This window comes from Phymastichus coffea, unplaced genomic scaffold (assembly GCF_024137745.1).
Source record: "Phymastichus coffea isolate CEN01 unplaced genomic scaffold, Cenicafe_Pcof_1.1 PCOF00002, whole genome shotgun sequence".
NCBI classification, from domain to species: Eukaryota; Metazoa; Arthropoda; class Insecta; order Hymenoptera; family Eulophidae; genus Phymastichus; species Phymastichus coffea.
In genome coordinates, this window is record NW_026706813.1 from 7,721,032 (window position 1) to 7,747,235 (window position 26,204).

The window sequence follows — 26,204 nt, forward strand, 5'->3', positions numbered from 1 at the left end:
GCTCATCCGTGGCCCAGTCCGCCAATGTAAGTACCTTCTTGCGTACCTTGTTTCTCTCTCGCTAGCTAGTTATTCTCTCTCTCTTTATCGCTGCGCTGCCTTCTATGTAAACCCATATGCTATATAAATACCGTTTATCTTATGTATTCCTTCCTCTTATTTACACCCAACTCTACAACCATCCACGCTTCCCCGTCGACAAATTAACTCGAAGACTAGCTGTTATTACTATTACGACACTCCCGCGGGCCTTAAGGCGTAACTAAGCATCCGGGCATAGTCTCGTGCGGTTATCGTGCGCCCGCAACGAGCTGTATAATATATTAATCGTTCTCTCGCGAAATAACGCGGGCAAGTAACTACCCCGTTATAATATAAAATTATTTGGTGACTTAAAATCAAAACACCACATGATTACGCATATTCCTCGAATCATGGAAGAAAATAGGCCTTTGGTACATTTTTGGACTACACTTCTCGCATAAATTAAAGGAACAAAGAAAATTTTTCTAGCAATTTTCAGCAAGCTATATTTTAGCGATAAATTGTCGTACAGGAAATAACAAAATATTCGAAGCTTTCGCAGCTTGAAGACTTTAGATTTCGAATTTTTTGGTTACAAATTTTTCGAAACACCTGTAGCCATGCAATTCGAGGATAAAGCACAAAAAAAAATTTTCAAAATTTTTACCTTATTATTTTACTCTGCGGGCATGAAAAAATTTTGTCGAGCTAGACCAAGGCATAGGTCACATAGCCTGTTCATTTAGCTTCAATTTGCTTTTTGCTGGAGTCAGATACGACCATTTGTCTTCGAGATATCGAATTTTGAATGCAAAAGGATTCTTTTTCACTCAATGCCGATATCTCTGAAACTACTAGTCGTCGAGCAAACAGACAGAGGGTTTCGTTTTTTGCAGAAGATTTCCTACGAAAATCTGTCATGGTTGATTGGAAAAAAAATTTTTTTCCACCTATAACGTTAACGTGAAAAAGAGCAAAAAAGTGCCAATTTCCCTTTTTTTGGTTAATCAACTGTATCTTCGACAATATTGGGGGAAAAACTTAGGTTGGATAAAAATTTTACAGTCTAACGTATCCCAAAGACCCCCCTAAATTTTTAGATCGATCGGTTCAGCGGTTTTTCTGGACTGATTGATTGAACTTTTGAAAAAATTAAAGGAACAAGATTTTCGTTCCTTAAACTTGACTTAATCTTTTTAAAAATCAGTAATTTCATTTTATTCGACTTCTTACTCAATTTTGAGTTTTCTAAAGAGTGATAAACGAAAAAAAAATCAAAAAAAATCTTTTCTACAATTTCGAAAATTTTCTCAAAAATTTTTTTTGAAAATTGAAAAGAAATTTGAAAAAAAATTTTTCTCACGCTTAAAAATTTCCATAAAATTTCCTTAATAAAATATCGAAAAAATCAACAACAAAAAATGTGGAAAACGGCTCACCCTAAAGGCCGTCTCTGTAACTTCCCGCTAATTTATTTTTTGGAAAATTAAATTTTTTAATTTTAAAAATTAAAAAAAATCAAGATGTCATTTCTGACTTACCTCGTTGAAGCTATGGATACATTCAAACCTTTTGTTTCCTAAAAAAAATTTTATTGAATAGAATTAAAGTCGATATCCAGAAGGTGCCCATGGTACTCATTGCGCGAAATTTTGAGCGATAAATTTTTTACGTTTTCTACAGAGCCATTACGTGACACAAAACAGTTGTTTCAAAACTTTTCGACTTTTGATAATAAAAACCAACCAACAGTTTTTTTCATTATTTTTAAAGAAATTACTGACAGCAGCTTTTAAATTTCAATTTATCCAATAGTGCCTCTCAGGCGACATTTATCGGCCCCAGAAGTCGCTCGACTAGTGATCTTCATTCAGGAGGAGTACAGATATGGACAGGTTAGTGAAGAACTCAGTGTAAGTGCTTCGATTGTGTCTCATGCGTACAACCGATTCCGGAAAACAAATGGATACCAACGACGTGCTGGACAAGGACGATATCGAGCAACGACTCGTCGAGATGACCGAGCAATCATTCGGCAGGCTATTCAAGACCCTTTTGCTCCAGCAAAAGTCATCGCTCGAAACTTCCCGAATCGTCAACAACAGCGACAACAACAAAAATGACAGCCGCGAAACATTTCTCGATTGACGGTAAGAAATCGTCTTCGCGAATCTGGACTCCGTACTCGAACTGCTGCCCGTGGACCGATGTTGACCGTTGCACATCGTAGAGCTCGTTTGCAGTTTGCTCACAACCATGTAAACTGGTCAATGAGAAATTGGAACAGCGTTTTTTTTTCTAACGAGTCTCGGTTTTGCTTGCATGGTAACGACCGAAGACTTCGAGCTTGGCGTCGTACAGGACAACGTTATCAACAGCATTTTATTCATACCATAGCTGCTCACGGTGGAGGATCGGTGATGGTTTGGGCTGCAATTGTAGGGAACTCTCGTACTCCTTTAGTGATTGTTCGAGACACTTTCAATGTTAGGCGTTACATCGACCGAATCTTGCAACCTCACGTGTTACCGTTAGCACGAAGCAGGAGATGATTTATTTTTATGCAAGATAATGCTAGGCCTCACACAGCGAATATCACCCATAAATTCTTTTTAGAGGAACAACATTAGATTGTTCAGGCATCCTGCAATGAGTCCTGGTATGAATCCCATAGAGCACGTCTCGGATAAATTAGGCTGCCGATTGCGTCAAAATTATCCCCATTTGAATAATTTAGCAGAATTAGAGAACGCTCTTGTTAGAGTTTGGCGTCAGATCCCTCAACGGATGATCTGAAATTGCATTTCGAATCTGCGACAACGGTTGCAAGCTGTAATTAGGAGTATACGTAGGAAAACTCGATATTGAACACATACACATTATACACTCTAGAAAATGAGTTTGGAGTCGTAAAATACTGTGGATCTGACGAACTACGGGGTCTCATTTTTTCTAAAAATTGCTTACACGAACCTGACACACACACCCTTCGGAAAATAAGTTTCGAGTCGTTAAATACTGTGAAACTGATAAACCACAGGATCTCATTTTTTCCGAAGAATCTAACACACGTGCGTAAGCCCAAAAGAAGCATAAATCCGACCGTGCAACTTACATATGGTATGCTTTGAATAATGCTAATGCTGGCGGTAAATGAGTAATCAATCAGAAACCTTGTTTGTCTTGAAAACGAAAAAAAAAAATTTTTTTTCAAATCAATCATGATATATTTTTGTAGTAATCTTCTGCAGAAAACGAAACCTCTTGCCCGTTCGCTGGACGACCAGTAGTTTCAGAGATATTGGCAGTTGAGTGAAAAAGGATCCTTTTGCATTCAAAATTCGATATCTCAAAGACAAATGGTCGTATCCGACTCCTGCAAAAAGCAAATTGAAGTTGAAGGAACAGGCTATGCGACCTATGCCTTGGTCTAGCTCAACAAAATTTTTTCATATCCGCAGAATAAAATAATAAGGTAAAAATTTTGGAAATTTTTTTTTTGCGCTTTATCCTCGAATTGCATGGCTACAGGCGTTTCGAAAAATTTGTAACCAAAAAATTCGAAATCTAAAGTCGTCAGGCTTCAAAAGCTATATTTTTTTATTTCCTGTGCGACAATTTCTCACTGAAATACAGTCTATTGAAAATTGCCAAAAAAAATTTTTTGTTTCCTTTAATTTATGCGATAAGTGTATGATGTTTGAGCGTAAAAATCGTGACTTTAAAAATATTGCTAAAAATCTCACGTGCTCAAAATGTCTTCCTTCAACAAGAGGCATTTGAATTAAATAGTATTAAATTGTAAAAAAGAATACCCAACTACATTAGATACCTATCACAAGTTAGACTCTATAAAAGAAGAGTAGTGTAAGATTTTAAATGCTGAAACATTTTGAACATATCGAAACGATTGAATGTTGTAATTACGTAGAATTATTAGGTAATCAATTTAAAAATGAAACAGTTTTTGTTGAAGGCATTGAAAATGATGAACCTACATTTCCTAAAGTTGTGTCGGGGTGATTATCTTACAAAATGAGAAATTTATTAACGCACAAACTCCCACGATGCAGAGCTACCCGCCGCTCTGTCAAACACGTATGGTTATACGTGTATTCGCCTTTACGTTTGATATTTTCGTTTCAGTGTCTTCTTTTAAACCGAGTTGAACTTACCTTAAGACACTTGACTTGTGACACTCGATCGATCTTCAGTATGAATAACTTAATCATATGGACGAAATCGGATTAAGACTTAAGCCTTTATAGATCTATTAACTATTAGGAAACGAAATAACGTATACGACGAATAAAATTAACAAAGTTTAATTAATCAAAACGATAGTCTTTTATGGGCCGAAAGATTAACGTACGTGAATACGATTTACAATTATTGATTAGAATTCGGTGAGAGAGAAAGAGAGAATTCGAAAATTGTCGTGAAATCTAACGCTCGACGCGAATACAAAAAATTACGCTTGCGATAGACAAAATACTGTCGGAAGTATTTTGTTGCGCAGTAATAGAGAGGTGCACCTACTCTGGGGTACAATTAAGGTGATCAGCGGTAATTGTTGAAGCGCAATTTAAAGATGCTCATCGAATCAGCTGCGCTGCCTCTCTCACAAATATCTGCTACTTTTGTTGCTACTGCCTTAGATGCTGCTGTGATGCTACTGCTTTGATGCTGCTTTGATTCTGCTATCACTCACGCATGCCAAAAATCCAGGAAACTTTCGATTTACAAAATAACGGCGAAATACAGTGCAAAATTGAATCACGGCGATACTCTTCTAAAAGCAGCTGAGGCTTAACTGAATATTTAAACCCTCGCGCGCCCCCTCTCTCTCTCTTTCATAATCGTTCGAACTAAAATCGCGAGTGTACGAATCGTGAACGGATCGATTAACCGAATCGACTACCGTTAAAGCCCCCTCCATGTCCTGACTACCCGGGCAGTACGAATACACGCAATTCGCCGCCTGGAACCTGAAAAAGTAAAGAAGGAAAGGAATCAAATGAATTAAAAATTTCCCTTCTTTATGTAGGGTTACTTTATTATTTGCCCTCCAGGGCCGACATCATTTCTTGGCTACACCTGGCGCTTGATGTTTCGGGTAGCGCCAGTGTGTAGCCTTCCTCGGGCACCGCTGGAAACTGGTCACCTCAGGCTCCCCACATATGTAATAGCCCCTCAGCTACGATCGGGATTGAGCTTCCCGATCATTTTGGATCTGCTCAGCTGACTGAGGGGACTGCTGGGCGCTGAGTCCCTGGGAGGTGGTAATGGTAACGCCTCCCACTGTGGCGGTCGCACGTCTATCCTGCGACCTAACCACGATTGTGGTGCCGGGAGCCACACGCCCGTCCACGTGGACCGTGAGCATCGGCCCAGCACTAGTAGCTTTCGGGACTCTCTTTTCCTGAGCCGGCGCCGGAGCACTGTGGGTGACTCCTGTCCTTGTTCCACCCGCAGCAGGGTCTCTCCATAGGCTCTCTGGCGTTGAGCCACCTCTGCCCACTCCCTGAGCAGTTCTTCTGCGCCTTGGCGGTTTAGGAAGCGTCTCAGGTGCTCCTGCACCTGAGACTGGAGGTCCGCTGCGAACCGCCAGGCACTCTCCACCTCGATGATCCCCAGACGCACGTGTCTGAAGTCGAGGAGGAGAGTTGGCTGCTCCGGGTTACAGGGGTGGTTGCAGACCCAGTGCGATGCCCCACAGGTTTCCTTGGGTCCTGGGCACTGGCTCGCACTGTTCGACGTCTGGGGTACGCCGGATTTGAGGGTCTGCACTCCCTGGTCCACGGTGGACTTAGGCTGCTTGTCCTCTTCCTTGTCCTCCGTCTAGGTACAAGCGTCCCGGGAAGCCTTCTTCGGTGCGACCCACGATGCGTCCCAGGGAACAACCGCCACCGATGCGTTGTGACGCTCACTTCGGGTGGCCCCCTCCAACTGGACCCTGGCGAAGCTTCGTAGATCTTTTATTAGCTGTGTTGCATTAGAGCCCAATTGCAGATCTAGTAACATCTGCGTGACCATCTCGAAAGTCTCTCCCTCCACGACGTTTCTTCAGTCCATCTGTAACATCCAAAACAAAAAAAATCTCGAATGAAACTCTCTGTGCGAAGAAAAGCCCTATCAAATACCGCATCCCACTGAGTAATTTATCGCGGGAACGCCCTGGTCCTCGTCGGTTACTGTTCGGGTTTATCAGCCCAACCGTCCTTTGCACGACGGACACGATCTTTCGAGGCCTACCTTGCCTTCTAGATTCTTTTAACCCTTTAACGCTCAAATGGCCAAAATTTCAACGTCAACTTCAAGCTCGTGCCTTTCAATTATAACCCATGTAAAAAGAATATTGAGATACATATTCTTGTGTAAAAAAATCTCATTTTTCGAATGACATCGTTAAATTTATTGAAAAACGAACGCAAACAGTTTATTTTTAACAATAAACAGAAAAAAATGCAAATTTTCAAAATTTTTTTCTTTTGAGGAATTTTTTCAACTATGTTCTCGGCACTCCAATATATCCTAACCCATCAGGATACGGAACCCGAACGTTGTACTTCAAAAATATATCTTTAGATACTTCGATTTTGACTGTTATTCGATCCAAAATGGCGCCCGAATGCCCGAAATTATTGCAAAATCACAGAAATTTGCACTTTTGAAGTCGAATCTAAGTTTTAGCAGGCAAAGTGACTTTTCTGAGTTTTATGTCAAAAGATTGGATGCATATTAGCAAAATTAGCTCACGCAACTGATTTTCAAGATGTCGGCCATCAAGAGTCAGCTGAAATAACGTATTTACACGTTTTTATAGCCACTGTATAGTCTCCAATCCTCCTGTTTTAATCGTTTAGTAAACTCTCTGAATCATTAGATCTAAATTCATTATTAGCTTATCAAAATTTAAAATGGCGGATCCAATATGGCAAACCGTAACCTGAAAAATAGCTATTTACGGAAAATAAAACATACCATCGTATTCTACGTAAAATTTGAGATCAAATAACTTCAGTTCATTTTCTCGCTCAGAGTTGCCATTCTCGAGTGGAAAATTCCCGAAGTATCAGAAATCGAAAATTCGCAATCGTGCTTCTAAGACGATGTAATGGCCTTACGATGGCGATCACGCGTTCTTTGCCTCTGATTTACCAGTAATCACTAGAGTTGTCCGATTCTTACCACGAGGAGGTGAACGCTTTCGAGAATCATATTTTTGTTGTATTTTTTTGTATTTTTTGTATATTTTTTGTATTTTTTTGTATTTTTTTGTATATTTTTTGTATTTTTTTGTATTTTTTTTATTTTTCAAACATTTTTTTAGGTTTTTTTAATTTTTAGTTTCTTATCTTCCTTCCATTTAGGGATGAGCCGTCTTGAAGCATGTAACACAATAATACATAGAACATGTAGTGCAAAACTTTCGTGTACGAATTCCACAACCCTGATTGCCGCACAGCTTTCGGACCTCAAGTTGTTTGGTTTCATGGAGTAATGATCCAGATTTCCTGCAAGACCTGCTCAAGTAATTCTTACCTATTCCCATAGCAAAATTTTTTGTACTCATTTTCACGCTGTTACGTCCTGAGACGTAAATATTTCTTCATTTTGATTTCATCAGCAATCGATTAAAAACGAAATAATGTATAAACGACGAACGGCATTTTTACGAAATACAAACTCATCTAAATTAAAAGATAAGTAGTCCGAAAATTTGGGGCGCCCGACATTTTGATTTTCTGATTACTCAACACATTAATACGGTCCGAAGAGTCAATATAAAAACAGAGACTCGACTTTTCGGCAGCGGATTCGCGACGCGCGACTACTCAATAGCATTAAAATAACGTACAACTTACCTATTGTTATTTTTTGAGAAATCATTTCTGTCTTTGAATAAATAAATAATCACTTGAATCGAGTGTTCGTTCATCATTACCGACCGACCTCACATATACTTCATCGAGATAGAGCTAAGCAGCCAATTTAACTCGAAATAATAACCCAGGTAAGTTCCTGTCACTATAATAATTTCTAATAAATGAATGATCATACATATTCTAAAACTACACGTCACGGCTACATAGTCGCGACATAACAACGCCATTACTCTGATTAGCAGTATTATATACAATCACAGCATTAGCTATGGAAGTTTGAAAAAGTCGGATAAATATTATCCACGTCCATTTTTTAGATCGTATTATTGATTCTATTTTATTGCAACGTTGATCATGTAGATCAACTCCATCCATGAATATATTATAAATCAAAAAAGCTCTTGGGAAGTCAAGTTCTCTCTTTTCTTTTTGACCTTTTTGGCGACGTAGAACAGGGCCTAGTGGTGTTGCTCCAGCTGCAGTTGATAAAATAGAGACTGGTTTCGAGTCCATAACGGTCAAGAAATTCAAATCACTATTCTGATCATGTTTTACCTCATATTTTCCTCGATCGTCTTTCTTTTGGATATTATTTTTGACACAGACTCTATTTTCTCTAACTGTACCAATAGCACACAACCCATATTTTTTCAAATGGATAAGTAAATCTGGACTAGTGAACAAATTGTCGAAGTAAATGTGCAATCGACCTCTGTTACAAAGAGTCACGGTACTGAAAACTACTTGCAGTATATTGACAACCACACGACTACGTAGAGCACATTTTGATAATATCCCATCCGTATCAGAATTTTTCTCACAGTAAATTTCAAAATCAAAAAGATAGCCCTTGGCACAGCAGAGGACCCACATTTTGATTCCGAACCTGACGGGCTTACCTTTTATGAATTGTCTCAAAACTGTTCTTCCATAAAACTTTAGCATCATTTCGTCTATTGACAATGCAGTTGAAAAAATACTATAACGCATCAAATTTTTTCTAAATATATCTGTCAATTTTCTGACGCGATAGATCCTATCAGTATTATTTCTCTTTTCAGGATTATGAAATTTGATTTTTGACTTGATCTGTTCAAATTTTTTACGGGACATTGCGGATACTACCGGTTCAGCTCTCAAATCTGAGTCCGTAGACCAGTAATCTCTCTGAGATAGTCTTTTATTGTATGTGGTAAATATAATAATACCAATGAATACATCAAGTTCAGTCCTTGACATTTCACAGCCATTTATTTTTGTGCATTTAATGATGTGATCCTTCATTTCGAGAGTGAAGAAGCATTCAAATAAATTTGTTGGAGTACTTTTCAATATGCTTTCTTTATCCGAATTTCTGAGGAATATCTCATTTGTGAAAGTCCTATTATGATTATGCTCTCCACATTGAGCCATTCGTACTGGTGATCATTCTCTAATTTCTTTTGTGAACTACTGTAACTTTTGTAAACATCATCGTAAGAATTGACAATAAACGTGGTCGTGGAATCATCAACTTGCTCCGAGCCTGAATCGTCTTCTGAAGAATCATCAGAATTTCCATTTATTGAAATATCTGAATCAGATTCACCAGAATCTTCAGCATTTGGTATTATATTAGGATTGATGAATTTTCGACGTTCGTCATACTCAATGGACCCTTGTGCAACTGGGTTTCGTTGACTGGATTGTTCCAAATTTGCAGAACTACTATTCTCACGTCTACACTTAGATTTCCTTTTGGGTATTATGCCTTATGTATGAATGTAGATGCAATTTTTTTAGGGAATGAAGTTATGCAAATCCATGTAGTTATCCAATCCAATGCAATCAAAAGCAATCCAAATGATTTCATGCCCAAATATTTTTCTGGAATCGATCCTCACAAACGTGGAAGAGATTGCAAATCGGAGAAAAATTCTATCACGACTATGCTTTCTGGGTCTGTGGAACTCCCATTCTCGAGTCTAGGATGAGATTACCTATCAGGGACTGTGCGATACATGCGATCTTGAACACAGTTTTTTTTAGAAATAAACTCATAAAAACAACATTGTTATTACAGACACTGAAATAATTTCATGACCAGATATCTTCGATTTTCGGAATTCACAAACGTGAGATGTTTCGCGAATTTGAGAGGAAATTTATATAGGAATGACAGTCTTCAAGAGCATTTACCTGCTTGCAGTGAGAATCGGAAAACTCCGATCGAAAACGCGTGATTGCGAAGTTTGGAGGCGAATTTTCGATTTCTGATACTTTGGGAATTTTTCACTCGAGAATGGCGACTCTGAGCGAGAAAATGAACTGAAATTATTTTATTTCAAATTTTACGTAGAATACGATGGTATGTTTTATTTTTCGTAAATAGCTATTTTTCAGGTTACGGTCCGCCATATTAGATCCGCCATTTTAAATTTTGATAAGCTAATAATGAATTTATATCTAATGATTCAGAGAGTTTACTAAACGATTAAAACAGGAGGATTGGAGACTATACAGTGGCTATAAAAACGTGTAAACACGTTATTTCAGCTGACTCTTGGTGGCCGCCATCTTGAAAATCAATTGCGTGAGCTAATTTTGCTAATATGTATCCAATCTTTTGACATAAAACTCAGAAAAGTCACTTTGCCTGCTAAAACTTAGATTCGACTTCAAAAGTGCAAATTTCTGTGATTTTGCAATAATTTCGGGCATTCGGGCGCCATTTTGGATCGAATAACAGTCAAAATCGAAGTATCTAAAGATATATTTTTGAAGTACAACGTTCGGGTTCCGTATCCTGATGGGTTAGGATATATTGGAGTGCCGAGAACATAGTTGAAAAAATTCCTCAAAAGAAAAAAATTTTGAAAATTTGCATTTTTTTTTGTATATTGTTAAAAATAAACTGTTTGCGTTCATTTTTCAATAAATTTAACGATGCCATTCGACAAATAAGATTTTTTTACACAAGATTATGTATCTCAATATTTTTTTCACATGGGTTATAATTGAAAGGCACGAGCTTGAAGTTGACGTTGAAATTTTGGCCATTTGAGCGTTAAAGGGTTAAGGGAGAGTTGTCGCCTCTTGCTTGACCGGAGACCATCTTTGGGACCTTTCAAGATTGACCTAGACCTCTCTTAATTAGGACAGATATTGGTAAATCCGATGTCTCAGTGGGATCGTTACCTAAGCCCGTGGGGGCTGCTAATTCGATCCGCTCGCTCGACAAATCCCCGCCCGGATCATCGCACGCTATCGCAGATTCGTTCGCCTCCAACCGCTTTTCATCGCGTGGCTCGCGAAGTTCGATGACGGTCGCTTCCTCGCTTTCCTCTTCCCCCGGACCGTAATTCGGTTTAAGGTCTTTAGCATGGAAGAGCTCCGACAGGATCTTCAGCTGATTACCCAGTCTGTACGTGTTGGAACCGTAAACTTCTTCAATCACGTACGGACCAGCGTATTTCGGCGCCAATTTGGCTGATATGCCTTGAGCAGCCGAGGAGAGAATCCTGTTTTTCTTCCATACCCAATCTCCGACCTTAAACTCGGGTTGCCGTCGCTTCCGGTCGTAATAAGCTGCCTAACGCGCAGCTTCCTCCTTTGACTTGGAGTTGGCCCACTCCCATAAATTAGGGAGCTTCTCCATATGTTAAGCCCAATCTACCACAGTTTGACCTTCCAAACACTTGAAGGCCTACTTATCTTGGGATGTTCTGAACGTCAAAGGAGGTACCGGCTGACGCCCAAAGATGAGCCTGGCAAGATTATATCCGGTGGCGCTATGAATTGCCGAGTTGAACGCGAAGTTGAACTCTCACAGGTGCTCGTCCCAGCTCTTATGATCACAGCTCACATGTGACGTGATCATGGTTTTGAGTGTACTATTTACTCGCTCTGTGGGATTCGCTTGGGGATGATACACAGGAGTCAAGGCACGCTGGATGCTGATCATCTGGAGGTATGAATCGACTTCCTGATTCTTGAACTCGGTTCCGTTATCTGATAAAAATACCTCTTGCGCGCCAAACCTAGTAACAATCCTCTCGTTCAATTGCTTTGCGATTGTCCTCGCATTGGCTTTGCGTATCGCAACGCACTCTACCCAGCGAGTAAATAAGTTTATAAAGACTAAGACGTACTCTAAACCACGAGAGCTTTTGGGAAATGGACCAGTGATATCACCGGCCATCATCTGCCTGGGTCGTGACACTTGTCTACGACCCATCAGCCCGCAAGATGTCCTTTGTTCAACCTTGCATTGCTGACATACCGGACAACTTTTTACGTTCTCCCTGACCTGATCGTACATCTTAGGCCAGTAGTTCAAGCGCCTAACCCTGGAGAACATACGCTCTCGTCCTTGATGCCCTGCCGTAGAAGCATCATGGACCTCCTGGAGCACCTGGTGCCTTTTCTTCCTAGGCAGCGCAAGCTATCACGCTTCATCATTGTCGATGGACCATTCACCGTCGTCATCAGGCTGATAGTGATACAGCCCCCCCCCACTACCTTCCAAGTGAGGTGTGAGTGTGGGTCTTGGCATACTTTCTGGTATTGTTGCAAATACCAAGCGTCAGTGGTCTCCGGCCGACTATTTATGGCACTCACTTCAATCCCCTCCTCCTCATAGGCCCTAGACAATGCGTCCGGCACCACATTGAGATCTCCCCTTCGATATTCAATATCGAAGACATTGCCTTGCAATGCTAGCACCTACCCCGCTAGTCTTCCCGTGGGATTGCTCATACTATGGAGCTATTTGAGGCAACTATGATCAGTGATGACCCTGTAGTGATGCCCTTCAATGTACGGCCGGAACTTTCCAATGGCCCATACCACTGCCAAGCACTCTTTATCGGAGACGGGATAATTCCTCTCAGCGCTGTTGAGTGATCGGCTGGCGTATTCTATCACACAATTAACCATATGCTGGTCGCTGCTTTGATTACATCTTTTTCCAGCATATCCTTGACCAGCGCGAACGTTTCCTCTCGCACCCTGTCAGAAACTAGGTAGTACTTCTGTTTGATGGGTCGAGCACCTCCAACATCTATTTCATGCGCATCACCCACGGCACAGCCTAAAGCCTGACCTCCGTCAGGAATCAATCTTCTAACGAGGTCTTCTATTTCCTCAAGCTGTGTTTCCGTTGCCTTCCACAGTCCTACCGGCGAGAGAAATGCCGTACCATCAATTTCAGCCACTTCCATCGGTACTTTTACCTGAGCGTCCTTCAGCCATAACTCATCCTCATCGGGATCCAAAACTGCGCGGAACTCTCTTATAAAGTTCGCGCCTACGTAGCAGTTATCTGTGAGCAGTGGCGTAATGGCGACTCTAATTTTCCCTGCGATTCACCCTATCTTTAAGGGGAACATCACGTGACCAATTATGGGGCATGGGCGCCCATCGGTGAAACTTTCATCGCCCGCCCTGGTCACATTCAATCAGAGTCCCATCTCCGATGCCAATCTTAGCCCTAACAGACCCATGACCGTGGATTAGGCGCCGGTATCTTAGAGTGCTCTAATCTTAAAGTCACCTATGTCTACCCACAACCACCACCTGGTCTTATCCTCTGAGTTATATCGACGAGTCGCATCTTTTACTCCATTCGTCGTGCTTCTCAGCAGTTTCTTTCCTTCCGTTGCCGCTACGACGATGGGTTTGCTTCCATTCGTGGATTCCTTCGGCAGAGAAGTTTTTTGTGTGGAGGGGCCCGAACCTTTCAGGTCTTTGGGTTGCTCTATCCTCGTAACAATCGAGTCTTCTCCCCCCTCCACAACTTGTATGTGGCCACCTAGTCCTTCCAGGATGACCACTCCCCTATTTTGCCGAGGGCTGGTATCGGGCTCGATCGCCTTCTGCTCCGATGTACCGCTAGGTCCTGGGCTCTCTTTATGCCCTACCAGGACCTGTTTGCCCGGGTCGTCGACAACTCGCTATTTCCAGTCGACGACCCACAGCGAGAGATCGAATTTACTGAAGGCACGAAGATGACCTCTTCTCTTCGCTCTCCTTGCCGTTTCCCTTGTTGCAGTTTGGGCAGAATTTACGACTAAATCCCAGTTTGCCACAAGCGGAACACTGGAGAGACTTGGTGAATTCAATCTTTCGCCTCTGCCTTTCTCGCCGCTCGCCGAGAGACCTGGGAGAAGGAGAATTCTTCCGTCTTCCCACGCTTTTACTCTGTTCTGGAAGGCTGTCCTGCCTTTCTTTGGCTAATTTGCGCAGGATTCGTTCAATGCTCTCCAGACGCTCCTCCATCTTCTTATCAGAAGTGGAAGTTTGCGTAGCCGATACCGAGGCTTGCTCGGTAGGCATCCTGGCAGGGTTCTTCACGCCCTGTCCGCACTGCGGATCTCCCTCCTTCTTTGCACGCGCCTTCCATTCGTTGGCTACTGCAGCGGTTTGGGATTTACTATCGTCGTTCTTTTGCTCGGCTGGTAGGCGTGCTGAGGCAAGATCGTCGAGTTGGGGTCCGCGAATATGCATGGACAACGACCGTAAGACAAAGTGTTTTGCACTTCGGTCGCCTTTCTGTTAAACTCGCGTATCGACGTCAACTCGCTCCGACGCAGCTGAATTTGGATGTTCGGAAGGAGGTTTGAATGGAGCAGGTCTAATAACCTCTCTAAGGGCATTAGTGGTTCTAGTCTATTGACAAGAGCAACCAGGTTGGACACGTAGTCTCGCACCAATTCACTTACACCCTGGAATTGGTTCTGAGCTTCCTGTAACAGCCTTTGTTGCTGTTGCGTACTTGTGCCGAACCATTCTCGGGCGTCGGCAACGAATTCGGCATAACTGAGCTACTGGTACTTATTGTTATCATACCAGGTCCTCGCGTTAACTCCGAGGATCTCTGATACGGAACAAAGTACTTTGCCATCAGTTAACCCTGCGCCCACGCGCAGATCTTCCAGCCTCGACAGAAACGTGTCCACGCTCTGTGCCCTACTGCCCACAAACCTCAATTTCCATCCGAGGACAATTTTTCCAACATCACGGGTTGTGGAGAGCCTTGAGGATAATTGAGGACTGGTGCTAGACGATCCGCTTCGACTCCTCTGTCGAACAGGTGCGGATCTCCTGTATTCCTCCGGATCCTCTTCACCTCCTCTTCTTGTTAGGTTTCCGGTGGGGTGATGTCCCTTCTCCTGGGTACGGGTCTTGAAGTAGCGGGTGTCCTTCCCGGAATCCCAGAATCGTAGTGACAGGTGAATGTGTCTTGAAAATTCACATTACGTCTGGAGCACGGTTGAATCGAGTCATGTTGTGAAGAACGGGCTGCATTGGCCATTTCATGCATTCCGTTTTCCAGCTCTCGTATTCTTTGACGTATGTCCTGCGCCTCGCGCTCTGCACACACCTGTATTCTAAAAAATGAGTTCTTTTGTGAATTACTTCTGTATATCCAATCTTTTAAATACCCCTACAAAAAATAGTTCAAGGAGCTTAAATCTAGAGATCTTGGAGCCGACTCTACTGTACATCTTCTACCTATCCATCTATCAAAAATGTTTCATTGAGGTATTGTCTGACATTTACACCGTAATGAGCTGGAGCACCATCTTGCTGAAACCATGTATTTTCAAAATCATCACCTCTTAAGGCCTGGATAGCAGGAATAATTTTATTTCGCAAAAGTTGTTCATAATTTACAGCGTTCGAATTTCCTTCGATAAAAAAGGGACCTATAATTGTATCACCTACTATTCCTGCCCACATGTTTAATTTTTTAGGATATTGAGTGTGACTTTCTCTCATCCAATGAGGATTTGTGTTGGATCAATATCTAAAGTTATGACGATTGACTTCGTCATTTAATTGAAATGTCGTTTCGTCTGACAAAACAATATTTTGTAAAAATATTGGATTTTCAGTAATCATTTGCATCATTCTCACTAAATTGTACTCGATGATCAGAATCACCCTCATTCAATTCCTGCACAAATTTCATTTTATAAGGATGAAACTTGTTTACCTTTAAAATTTCAAGAACAGATTTTTGATCGTCCTCCTGTTGTAAAGCTACTGATCGAGATGATTAATGTGGATTTTCCACATAAGACAGTAAAACATCTATAGATTTTTCTTCATTTGTTGCTGTTCGTGATCTTCTTAATTGAATAACTGAGCCGTGTAGTTTGAAAATGGCCTAAACTTTCAATATCTCGATTTGAAGATGAATGGAGTTAGGCCACTTTCAAAATAAGCGGCTCAAACACATTTCTTTCATAATTTTTGCCGTAGAATCGATTGCCGTCATTAGTTTTTAAAAATAGTGACTTCTTGGGTAACTTGTTTAAATAACTTTTTATAAACAATTGCAAATATTAAAAGAAAAAATACGGGTAACTTTTTTTCCGATATGCTATGAATGGTGTAGTTAGTTTGTCGCTATTAAGCATACATTTCGCTTGGGATTTAGCGTGTAGTCACCTTAGTTGTTTGGCCTGCCATTGTTTATTGCTATTTTACACGAACAATTTAAAGTCTGATGAAAAAGTGATAAATACATTTCGTTCATAATTTTTCCCGTAGAATCGATTGCCGCCATTAGTTTTCAAAAATAGTGACTGCTTGGGTAATTTGTTTAAATAACTTAGCCTTTTATCAGCACTTTTTAAAATCTTTGAAAAACTAATTCAAGCAAGAATTAACCCAATAATAATAAACAGAAAACTTATCCTTGACCATCAATTCGGTTTCAGGTGGGAACCATTCCACGATTGAGGAAGTATAAAGAACAGTATCTGTTGCGAGGAAAGCCATCGAAGATAAACAATAACACACTGGTATATTCCTGAATATTGCCCAGACTTTTGAAAAGGTTTAGCAAAAAGGGTTACTTCATAAACTCAAGAGATATTTTTGTTAGTCTCAAGTTAAAATAAATAAAAACGTATTAAAGCTTCAGTTAACAGAAGTAGGAGTACCACAGGGCAATGTTCTGGGTTCCACACTATATATGCTATATACCTCGGTCCTTGCAAAGTCTATTAATATCTTGATAGCAACATATGCAGATGATACAACAATTTTTTTATACGACATTCACACTTCAAAAAGATACCTGTCCTCCTATTATCTTAAGCGATATATATATATTCTGCAAAAAAATCAAGTAGAATATCTAGAAATTTACCTCGACCGAAGACTTACATGGAAAGAACATATATTTACTAAATATGAATAGTTGGGTCAAAAATAGAGAAAAATGTACTGTCTCATCGGAACAAAATAGGAGCTGTTAATTGGAAATAAACTACTGCTATATAAAGCTGTATGTAAACTAGTCTGGACATGTGGTATTCAACTATGGGGTGCTGCTTCTAACTCGAATATCGAAATCCTGAAAAGATTTCAGTCGAAAGTCATACGCAGTATAATACGGGCCCCTTGGTTTGTACCAAATAAAATTACTCGAAATGATTTACAGATTTTCATAGATAAGAAAGAAATTGAAAATTCTACGCAAAATATAATTCTAGATTTCAAAATCACCCAAACAAACTTGTCAAGACATCCGAACCCATCACCAACACCAGACTAAAGAAACATAAACTAATGAATGCGCAAGTAAATAAAATAATTATTTCAATCATACTGTAAAACGAAGACAGTACTCTTACTGGAGTATACTGCTGTTTATTACATATGTGTGTGTGTGTGTGTGTGTGTGTGTATGTGTGCGTGTGTGTGTCTATTAGCAATAACATTTACTTATTATCTTAATAAGTGAGACAGATTATACAGCCCGACATGAAACTTGCTCGTTAGATAAGAGTACTTATTTCGGGTAAATTTTAAGTCACTGAATTCAAATCTGATCTTAGAATTACTCTATCACATAAAGTTTTTTAATTATCCTAATCTATAAGGGCAAAAAATGCTGTTTTTTGCTGTTTTTAAGGTACATCATGAATATATCTTTTTTTTAGAAAACTAAGTACTCTATCTTAAAGGAGCATTCTTTCTCTCTAAACCCTTTTTTTAAGTTTAGAATATCTTCTATTTTGTTCAAGATATCGTCATATGAAGTTTACTGTTATAGCAATACTGTTAACTTTTTTAGAGGCACCTTTTTCTGCTGCACTTATCCCGAACCAGAAAGTGTACATAAAGGTTTTCGGGGCCGCTGATTACGAATCTGAAGTGTGATTTTCAAAATTTAATATGGCGGACATAATTTTTAAACTGAAACTAATATGAATTAAAATTTGTATACTTGGGCATTCGGGGTCGCTGATTACGAATCTGGAGTCCAATTTTTGAAATTCAAAATGGCGAAACCAATATAGCATCTATTTTAGGTTAGAATTGCGATTTGCTGAGTAATTCACTTGGGAATAGGTATATAGAGGTTTTCGGGTCGCTTATCATGAATTTGAAATCAGAATTTCTATATTCAAAATGGCGAAATTCCGAAATTTAAGGTGGCAGATCCAATATGGTGGTCACGACATTTCAAATCAGCAAGTTTTTGAGGGATCTAGAGATTAAAATGTCACAGTTCAAGGAAGCAAATTTGATATGACGGAATTGAGATAGCGAATTCAATATTGAAGATCATATTCTCACAAATTGAATCGGATCGAAGATTGCTGATTCCACAAAAAAACCTTTTCAGTTTTCCTCTCTTTGTGTGACCCGGAAGAAACGACGTGGGCATGAGAGCGATCTTGTTTAATTTTTTTAATTTTTTTTCACTTCTAAAAATTTTCTTTTTATTTTCTAATATTTTTTTCTCTTTTCCAGAACAACGCTTATCCTATAAGATTACATCTTTAAATTCATTGTTATTGCTGATGAAATTTCTGGAAATAATTTCGATCTGCATTTATGCATAATCCACATTTGCAAGTTGTATAGTAGAATTGAGTCAATTGTTGAATCTCTTTAGTACTACAAAGGCGATATCTAGGATGTTCTTTTCATGCAACTGGTAAATGATCAACTTTTGCCATTCTTACGGAGTCACTAATATGTAATGACTTCTGATAGCTCATTAGAGATTTGGTGGGTAGTTAGACTTTTTGCACGGTTAGAAATTTTTATTAAGGAATCTACGACTGACAATCGGAAGTCTTTAAGTTTCATGTTTTTCTCTGGAAAAAGTTGAGAGTAAATTATAAAGGAATTCACCAATGTAACATCCACCAAGTGCCAGAAAATGCGTTGTCACCACTTTTTACTTTTCCTGTTACTTTCATAATATGACTTGAGCATATCGGCTTTATCAATGCAACCCATAAAACCATTATAGTCTATGACCACCATTTGTGGACAAGTTACTTGTTTCAAAGGTCCATCTTATTGCCTTTGGTTGGCTTCAGAAATTTTAGAAGCATCATAAAAATTAGATAAGAAATGAACAGGTTTCTTATCCATCCATTTGACCCAACTAACTCCGTTATACAGGGTGTCCCATTTCAAAGGAACCCCCCGAAATTTTTTACGGTTGGCGTTCTGAAAAAAAATTGTTCAGACAAGAGTTGTTGGGACAATGAGGGATACCTTTCCCAGAAATCGGATTTGACCTTGAGATTTATGTCCAAGGTCATTTGAAGGTCAAAGTCATTTTTTTAATAAGAACCTATAATTTTGATCCCAGACTCAGAAAGAGCGAGAAATTCTACGTTCAGATAAGGTATTATGTGTGGGGTGCAGTTAGCCCCCCCCCCCCCACGTAAGGTCATGTAGAGGTCAAATTTATTATTTTCTTCATCTATACACAGGGATGATCGGGCAAGGGTAAGATTAATTGTAATAACTCAATAACTTGCTGGTAATATCTTGCCCCAACCCAATAACTAGACGGTAATATCTTGCTGCAGCACGATATCGGCCTTGACCGTCAAAATTACCCAGAGAGGCTTCGGTACCCAAACCACGTGAGAATCCGAATCATTGAACGAAGAGAGAGACGTCGACCAGGAATACGCAGAAATCGTCGTCGCATTATGAGACAGATCAACGATGATCCACGAATTCTCATTGTTTTGGCAATGGTTGATTTGGATCATCATATCTCTTTGCGTGAAATTCAGAGAAGTACAGGAATCCCAAGAACAACAGCCAGTAGAATTTTACGGCTTCATAGATTTCATCTGTATCACATAACTTTGACTCAAGCTTTGATGCTAGATGATCTCTGCCGCAGACTCAAATTCTGTAATTGGGCACAAGCAAGGATTCATGAAGATCCTGAATTTTTCAGGTACGTAATGTTTTTGGACGAAGCTACATTTCATAGTCATGGGCAACTTAATCGCCATAATAGTCATTATTGGTCTATTCAGAACCCTCATTTGGTATGTCATGTTGATAACACAGGACCACAAAATATTTTTAAGAGTCTACTGAGATCCTAATGGGTATACTTTACGTTTTTGGGGTTGCTGAACACGAATCCATACACAGAATCGAGCCAGCACGTCAGGTTTTGTAGTAAAATTGAACAAATAGTAAAAAATCGCCGATTTTCGCATATATTCATACCTGAACTTATATATCCACTCGTATACCCCTGACCAACCCCACTTGTATACCCTCTGATTAACCTAAGGCGGATCAGGGGGGTATACTAGTGGAGTTGGTCAGGAGTATACGAGTGGGGTTTATCAGGGGGTATACGAGTGGGTTAATCAGGGGGTGAAGTTGATCAAGGGATATACGAGTCCCCTTGCCTCTCACGATGGGGTGCTTATTTAGCGTGAGTCCCCTTGCCTCTCACGAAATTTGCTTTGCATTATTTTCTCAATGCTTATCCTTTCTTTTCAGAATAACGTGTTTTTTTTGTTTCAAATGATCTGCGATTGGGTTTTCGTTTATGTGATATTTCAGTATCACGTTTGAGGTTCCAACAGTGATCGGCCATCATATTTATATTTCAGACACCCTGGTATCTTTGTTCCATTGTTTTGATGTCTTGATGAAATCTTTCACCTTGCTCCTCACTGAAGGCGCCAAGATTCTCCGGAAAAAAATCAAGATGTGAATGGAGGTAATGAATTTTCGAGTTCATCAAGCATCCCAATTTTTGGTAGGCGGTTAACATTTGCTCAACATATTGTTTATAATTCGGATCTTTATTGTTGCCCAAAAATTTTGAGACGACATTTTTAAAACCTTTCCATACAGCAAGTTTAAGTGTTGTCATTTTGTTTTGAAACTCTTTGTCATTTATAAGAACCCTTATTTGAGGTCCATCTAGAAATTTTTGCTTGTGATAGATTCGGAACTTGATAAAGAGGTAGTTGAAGGCATAACTATTATTTGATCTCATGGCTTTAATAAATTGCTTAGTGAGCCTAAGTTTAATGTGCAAAGGTAGTAAAAGTATCTTTGTAGTGATTACTAATGGATCATGTAATATATTCTTAGAACCTGGAGTCAAAGTTTGACGAGCTTTCCAAACTTTTATTATGTAGTGGTTAGTACGATTACGACTGTCCCATTCACACAAAAAACAAGGAAACTTAACAAATCCACTCTGTTGACCAAGTAAAATTGTTATGATCTTTAGGTCACCGCATATTTGCCACTTATGTTTATCATACTCAAGTTTAGTCAGCAACAGTTTAAGACCATCATAGCGCTCCTCTAAACTTCTAGAGTATGCTACGGGAAGAGATGCATACACATTTCCATTGTGCAATAAAACTGCTTTAAAACTTTGTGTGGATGAATCAAGAAACAATCGCCAATCATTAGGATTGTAATTGATGCAATTAAACTGAGACACTAAACCTTCAATATTATTACAAAAAACTAATGAGTCTTCATGAGAAAAATAAGGCCTAAAAGGTTCATCTCTGTTTCTAAAAAAAAATACCTTAGCATCTTTTGTAAGAAGTCCTTTTTCTTTTAGCCTAGATGCGAGAAGTTCAGAGTTTTCTTTTGAGAGTCCCAAATCTCTGATTAGATCATTAAGTTCTGGTTAATTAAACATTTTAGAATTTTTTTCATTTTCTTTGTCAACTTCTTCAAGATCATCTGCATTATTTGTTGACATACGAGGTTTTAAAATTTCTTCATTTTCTTCCATGTATTCATTACTATTATCCTCTACGCTTCTGTCAACAAAGAATTCTAAAATGTTTTCTCGAATTGGCATAGTAACAGAAGTGACCGATGGATATGAAATATTTGATCTGTTTTTTGCATTAAATCCTAATATAGAAACTAAGCAAAAATAGCAATCATTTGTATAATTCTTAAATTTCCGCCAGATCATAGGGGAACTGAAGCGTTTCTTTGTTTTATCTCCATTTTGCCATTTACTAAGTAATGTGGCACAATAAGCGCATAAAGTTTTTGGGATTCAAGTCTTTTGAAAATTAGTCATAGTATTTGGATAGCAACAGTTGTATATATTTTTGTAATGATCAGTAAAAATTTTACGGTTCCTTGTTAATACGAATTCTCCACAAACAAGACAAAACTCATCCGGACTGTTCATGCACATTGTGATTTTTCTTTAAAAACAGATAATACAACTATAGATAAAAGACTAATAAGACAACAACTTCAGTTAAGTAAAACGCATATATTCTCCTAGCTCAATAACAACTTAGTATAGTAATACAAAGTTAAATACTCAAGTTACTCACAAAAAATGTTGATATAGACAGTGAACACTAATTCACTATTTCGAATTATAACTCTTCCATTAATAGAATGTTTTATGTCTGCCCTAAGTAGTTCTAGCGACAAAAATAGAAATTACTTAGCGCTAACGATGATATTGCAAACGGTGGATATCTTGGAAAGTAAATAAATCTTTCTTATTTCAAATTTTTACATCAGTATTGCGAATATGTTGCTATGAGTCTGCCCAATTTGAAAATAAATTAGTAAAAATAAATAAAAATTACAGCTTTAAATAGAAGCTCGAAAAATATAAAAAAACTGCTTCAAATTCGAAGAAGTTTACGAATTAACGTTAAAAAAGAGCATCACACCAACAAGTATGGATACCCTTAAAAATCTTGGAAAATAAGGATGCTAGAAAAAAACTTTAAGTACAAAAGTTCCCGCAAATAAAAAGGGCCAGCTGAAGGTGACCATGGATTCGACCTTAAGAATGACATTCATAGTTATCTCAAGGTCAACTTTGTTTATTTAAATGGAACCCCTATTTTCGATAACGGTAATCGAAAGAGCGGGAAATTTTACATTCAGATAACCCCCCATAACACGCCCCCCATTACCCCCTTGCAACTCCAGAAAATTTCCTCATTAACCTAGCCACCCCCCTCCCACTATAACCCCTCATAACTCCAAAAAAATTCCAGAAAATTTCCTTATTAACCCCTCATTAACCCCTCATAGGATTTCGACAGCGTATTGCTGATGGGGTGAAGTCAACCCTTACATTTTTTAATATCTCACATTTTTGCAACTTTCTAAATTTTTTAATTTAAACATATGAAATTTTCGCAGTTTTGCAAATTTTGATATGTGGGTTATTGAGGGGTTAATGAAGGGTTAGGGTTAATGAGGAAATGTTCTGGAATTTTTCTGGAGTGATGAAGGGGTTATGGGGGGAGGGGGTGGGGCTGATCAGGGGGTATACGAGTGAAATTGATCAGGGGGTATACGAGTGGGGTTGATCAGGGGGTATACGAGTGGGGTTGATCAGGGTGTATACGAGTGGGTTTGATCAGGGGGTATACGAGTGGGGTTGATCAGGGTGTATTGGAGTGGGTTTGATCAGGGGGTATACGAGTGAGTTTGATCAAGGGGTATACGAGTGGGTATATAAGTTTAGGTATGAATGTATGCGAAAATCGGCGATTTTTTACTACTTGTTCAATTTTACTACAAAACCTGACGTGCTGGCTCGATTCTGTGCATGGATTCGTGTTCAGCAACCCCAAAAACGTAAAGTATACCCATTAGGATCTCAGTAGACTCTCAAAAATATTTTGTGGTCCTGTGTAAACAGCATAGATGGAACCTCGTAGCTTGGTGCGATATAATAAATGGTTATCTGATGGGACCTTATTTTTTCGATGAGAATGTCAGCGGCGCTATTTTTTTATTTTTTTATTTTTGTATTTCCTGCAGGATAAATTACTAGAATTATTGGGAGATGTGGACTTGGAAACAAGACGACGATTATGGCTTCAACAGGACGGTGCACCGTGTTATCGCTCACTAATAGTTCGTCACTTCTTGAACCAACGATACCGAAGACGATAGATAGGCATTGGTAGTGACATTACTAAGTGGTGTTCAAGATCACCAGATCTAACAAGTCCAGATTTTTTTTTATGGGGCTATTTGAAAAGTGTTGTTTATGCACAGCAACCAAGAACACGGCAAGATATGATGCAACGCATCATACAAGCTTGTAGAGCTATTCCGCGTCATGTTGAAAACTTCGAACGTAGAATTCAACACTGCATAAATTTGAACGGCGGTATTTTTGAATATTTTATGAGATAAATGTTTGTGTTCCAACCTTGACCATAACACTATCTGTAGTCATCGTCTTGTCTTCATGGGCTGGGTATTCTCACCTTGCCTTAGTTGCCTGGGTAATTAATACCTTACCTTCATTGCCGGGGTAACCAACGACTTGTCTTGATCGGCTCAGCATTCTCACCTTGCCTACATAGACTGGACACTCCCTCTTTGCATACATTGGTTAGATTGGTTCACGTTATTAAATGTGGTACGAACACACGTAATGATTAAATCAAAAACGACCTTGATAATCGAACTTTTATTTATCTTGGGTATTGGGTTATTATTATCATTATTATTATTATTATTTTTTTTACAAGTAGTTGCGGAATCCTTTTTGCGGATTCCCCTTAGTCTTTCCGACTGAGGTGTTATGTCGGACTCACCGAAAAAAAAGGCCTACCCACTAAACCGCCATCTCCTTGGTGCCCTTCCCCCTAACCAGGGACTATGTTGAAATTACTTCTGACTGGAGGTTCTGTCTGTGTTCGTCCGTTCGTGTCGTTCCTCCGTATCTCGTTACGTCGCGGCACTTCGTCTGCTCATTCATCTGTCAGGCAGCCGTCTGCGTTCTTACGTCTCAGTATAGTTTCCGTATAGGTAGCGACTAAGCGCCACCATTCGGGTTCATGTAGCATAAGAGCCACGATGTTATCGGGGGTGATCCTGCCGACTGTTTCTTCCAATTCCTATCTGAGTCTTGTCCAGCGGTCACACGCGAAAAACGTGTGTTCCGCGTCGTCGCGTTCGTGTCCACAGTACTTACAATAGGTTGTTTGTAGTCTGTTCATATTGTAGAGGTACCGTCGGAAGTAGCCGTGGCCCGTCAAGAGCTGGGTGACGTAGAAATTTACATCACCAAATTTCCTTCCGAGACACAGCTTCAAGTCCCGTATCAATCGTCTCGTCCAGTTACCACCTCGTTCCTCTGACCATCTGCCTTTCCAAATGTCAATGTCCTGTCGCGCTCAGCGATTGCCGCGCTCTTTCGTCCTATGTCCGCGCTGCTCCCGTAGATCCTTTTGCGTTCAAAGGCCAGAAGATCTACGGGTATTACCCCAGCCACCACCAAAACAGCCTGCGCAGAGACTGTTCGGTAGGAGCAAGCGATTCGCAGTGCGCCCTGTCTCTGTACCATCATCATCGTCTTACAGTATTTTTTTGTCTTCAGGGAGTCTGCCCATATTTCCGCGCCATATAGAAAGATCTAGTGAGCTGTCGCCATTAACAGTCGTCGTTTTCCCGATCTCGGTCCCGTCGTATTTGCCATCAGGCGACTCAAGGATGCTATCCTCTCTGCCGCTTTCCGGGTTGTTTTCTGTATATCAGGCCAGAAGGTCATCTTCGTATATCGAGGGTTACCCCAAGGTACTTGACTTCCCTCTTGGTCTCTATGTCGCAAGTCCCCACCCTCATGTGCAGTATCGTATGTACGCGTCTTCTCGTGAGAAACATCAGTTCTGTTTTTTCCGTTGCGTGTTGTAGTCCGTGGTCTGTCATCCATCGTCCGACTCGTCTCATGATCTCGTTCAACGCCAGCTGCGCCAGCTCGGGGGACCTCTCCGTAACCACCGCCGCCACGTCGTCAGCGTAGGTGACGAGGGTCACTCCGAGCGGCATCCCAAGCCGAAGCAAGCTATCGTATAAGCCATTCTAGAAGTCAGGTCCCAGTATCGACCCCTGTGCCGCGCCAGTGGTGACCTGCCTCGTTACTTGTCCCTCGATCGTCTCGTACGTTATCCGTCTGTTTGTTAGGTAATTCTCCACAACTCGAAGCAGGTATGGCTGGATCCCGAAGTTGCTTTTCAGCGCCTCTAA

General features: G+C 40.0%; 1 protein-coding gene across 2 annotated transcripts in view; it reads left to right on the forward strand.

The window, feature by feature from the left end:
* The window catches only part of LOC131663355 (nuclear protein AMMECR1), a 274,431-nt gene that overhangs the window by 23,071 nt on the left and 225,156 nt on the right, over nucleotides 1-26,204 (forward strand). Inside the window, exon 2 of one of the 2 annotated variants that reach the window (XM_058933722.1) lies at nucleotides 16,622-17,489. The exons of the other annotated variant lie outside the window; for it this stretch is intronic. Coding sequence (XP_058789705.1) covers nucleotides 17,482-17,489 — 8 coding nt within the window. The 5' untranslated portion in view covers nucleotides 16,622-17,481. The remainder of the gene's footprint in view (nucleotides 1-16,621; nucleotides 17,490-26,204) is intronic. 2 annotated transcript variants of the gene reach the window in all.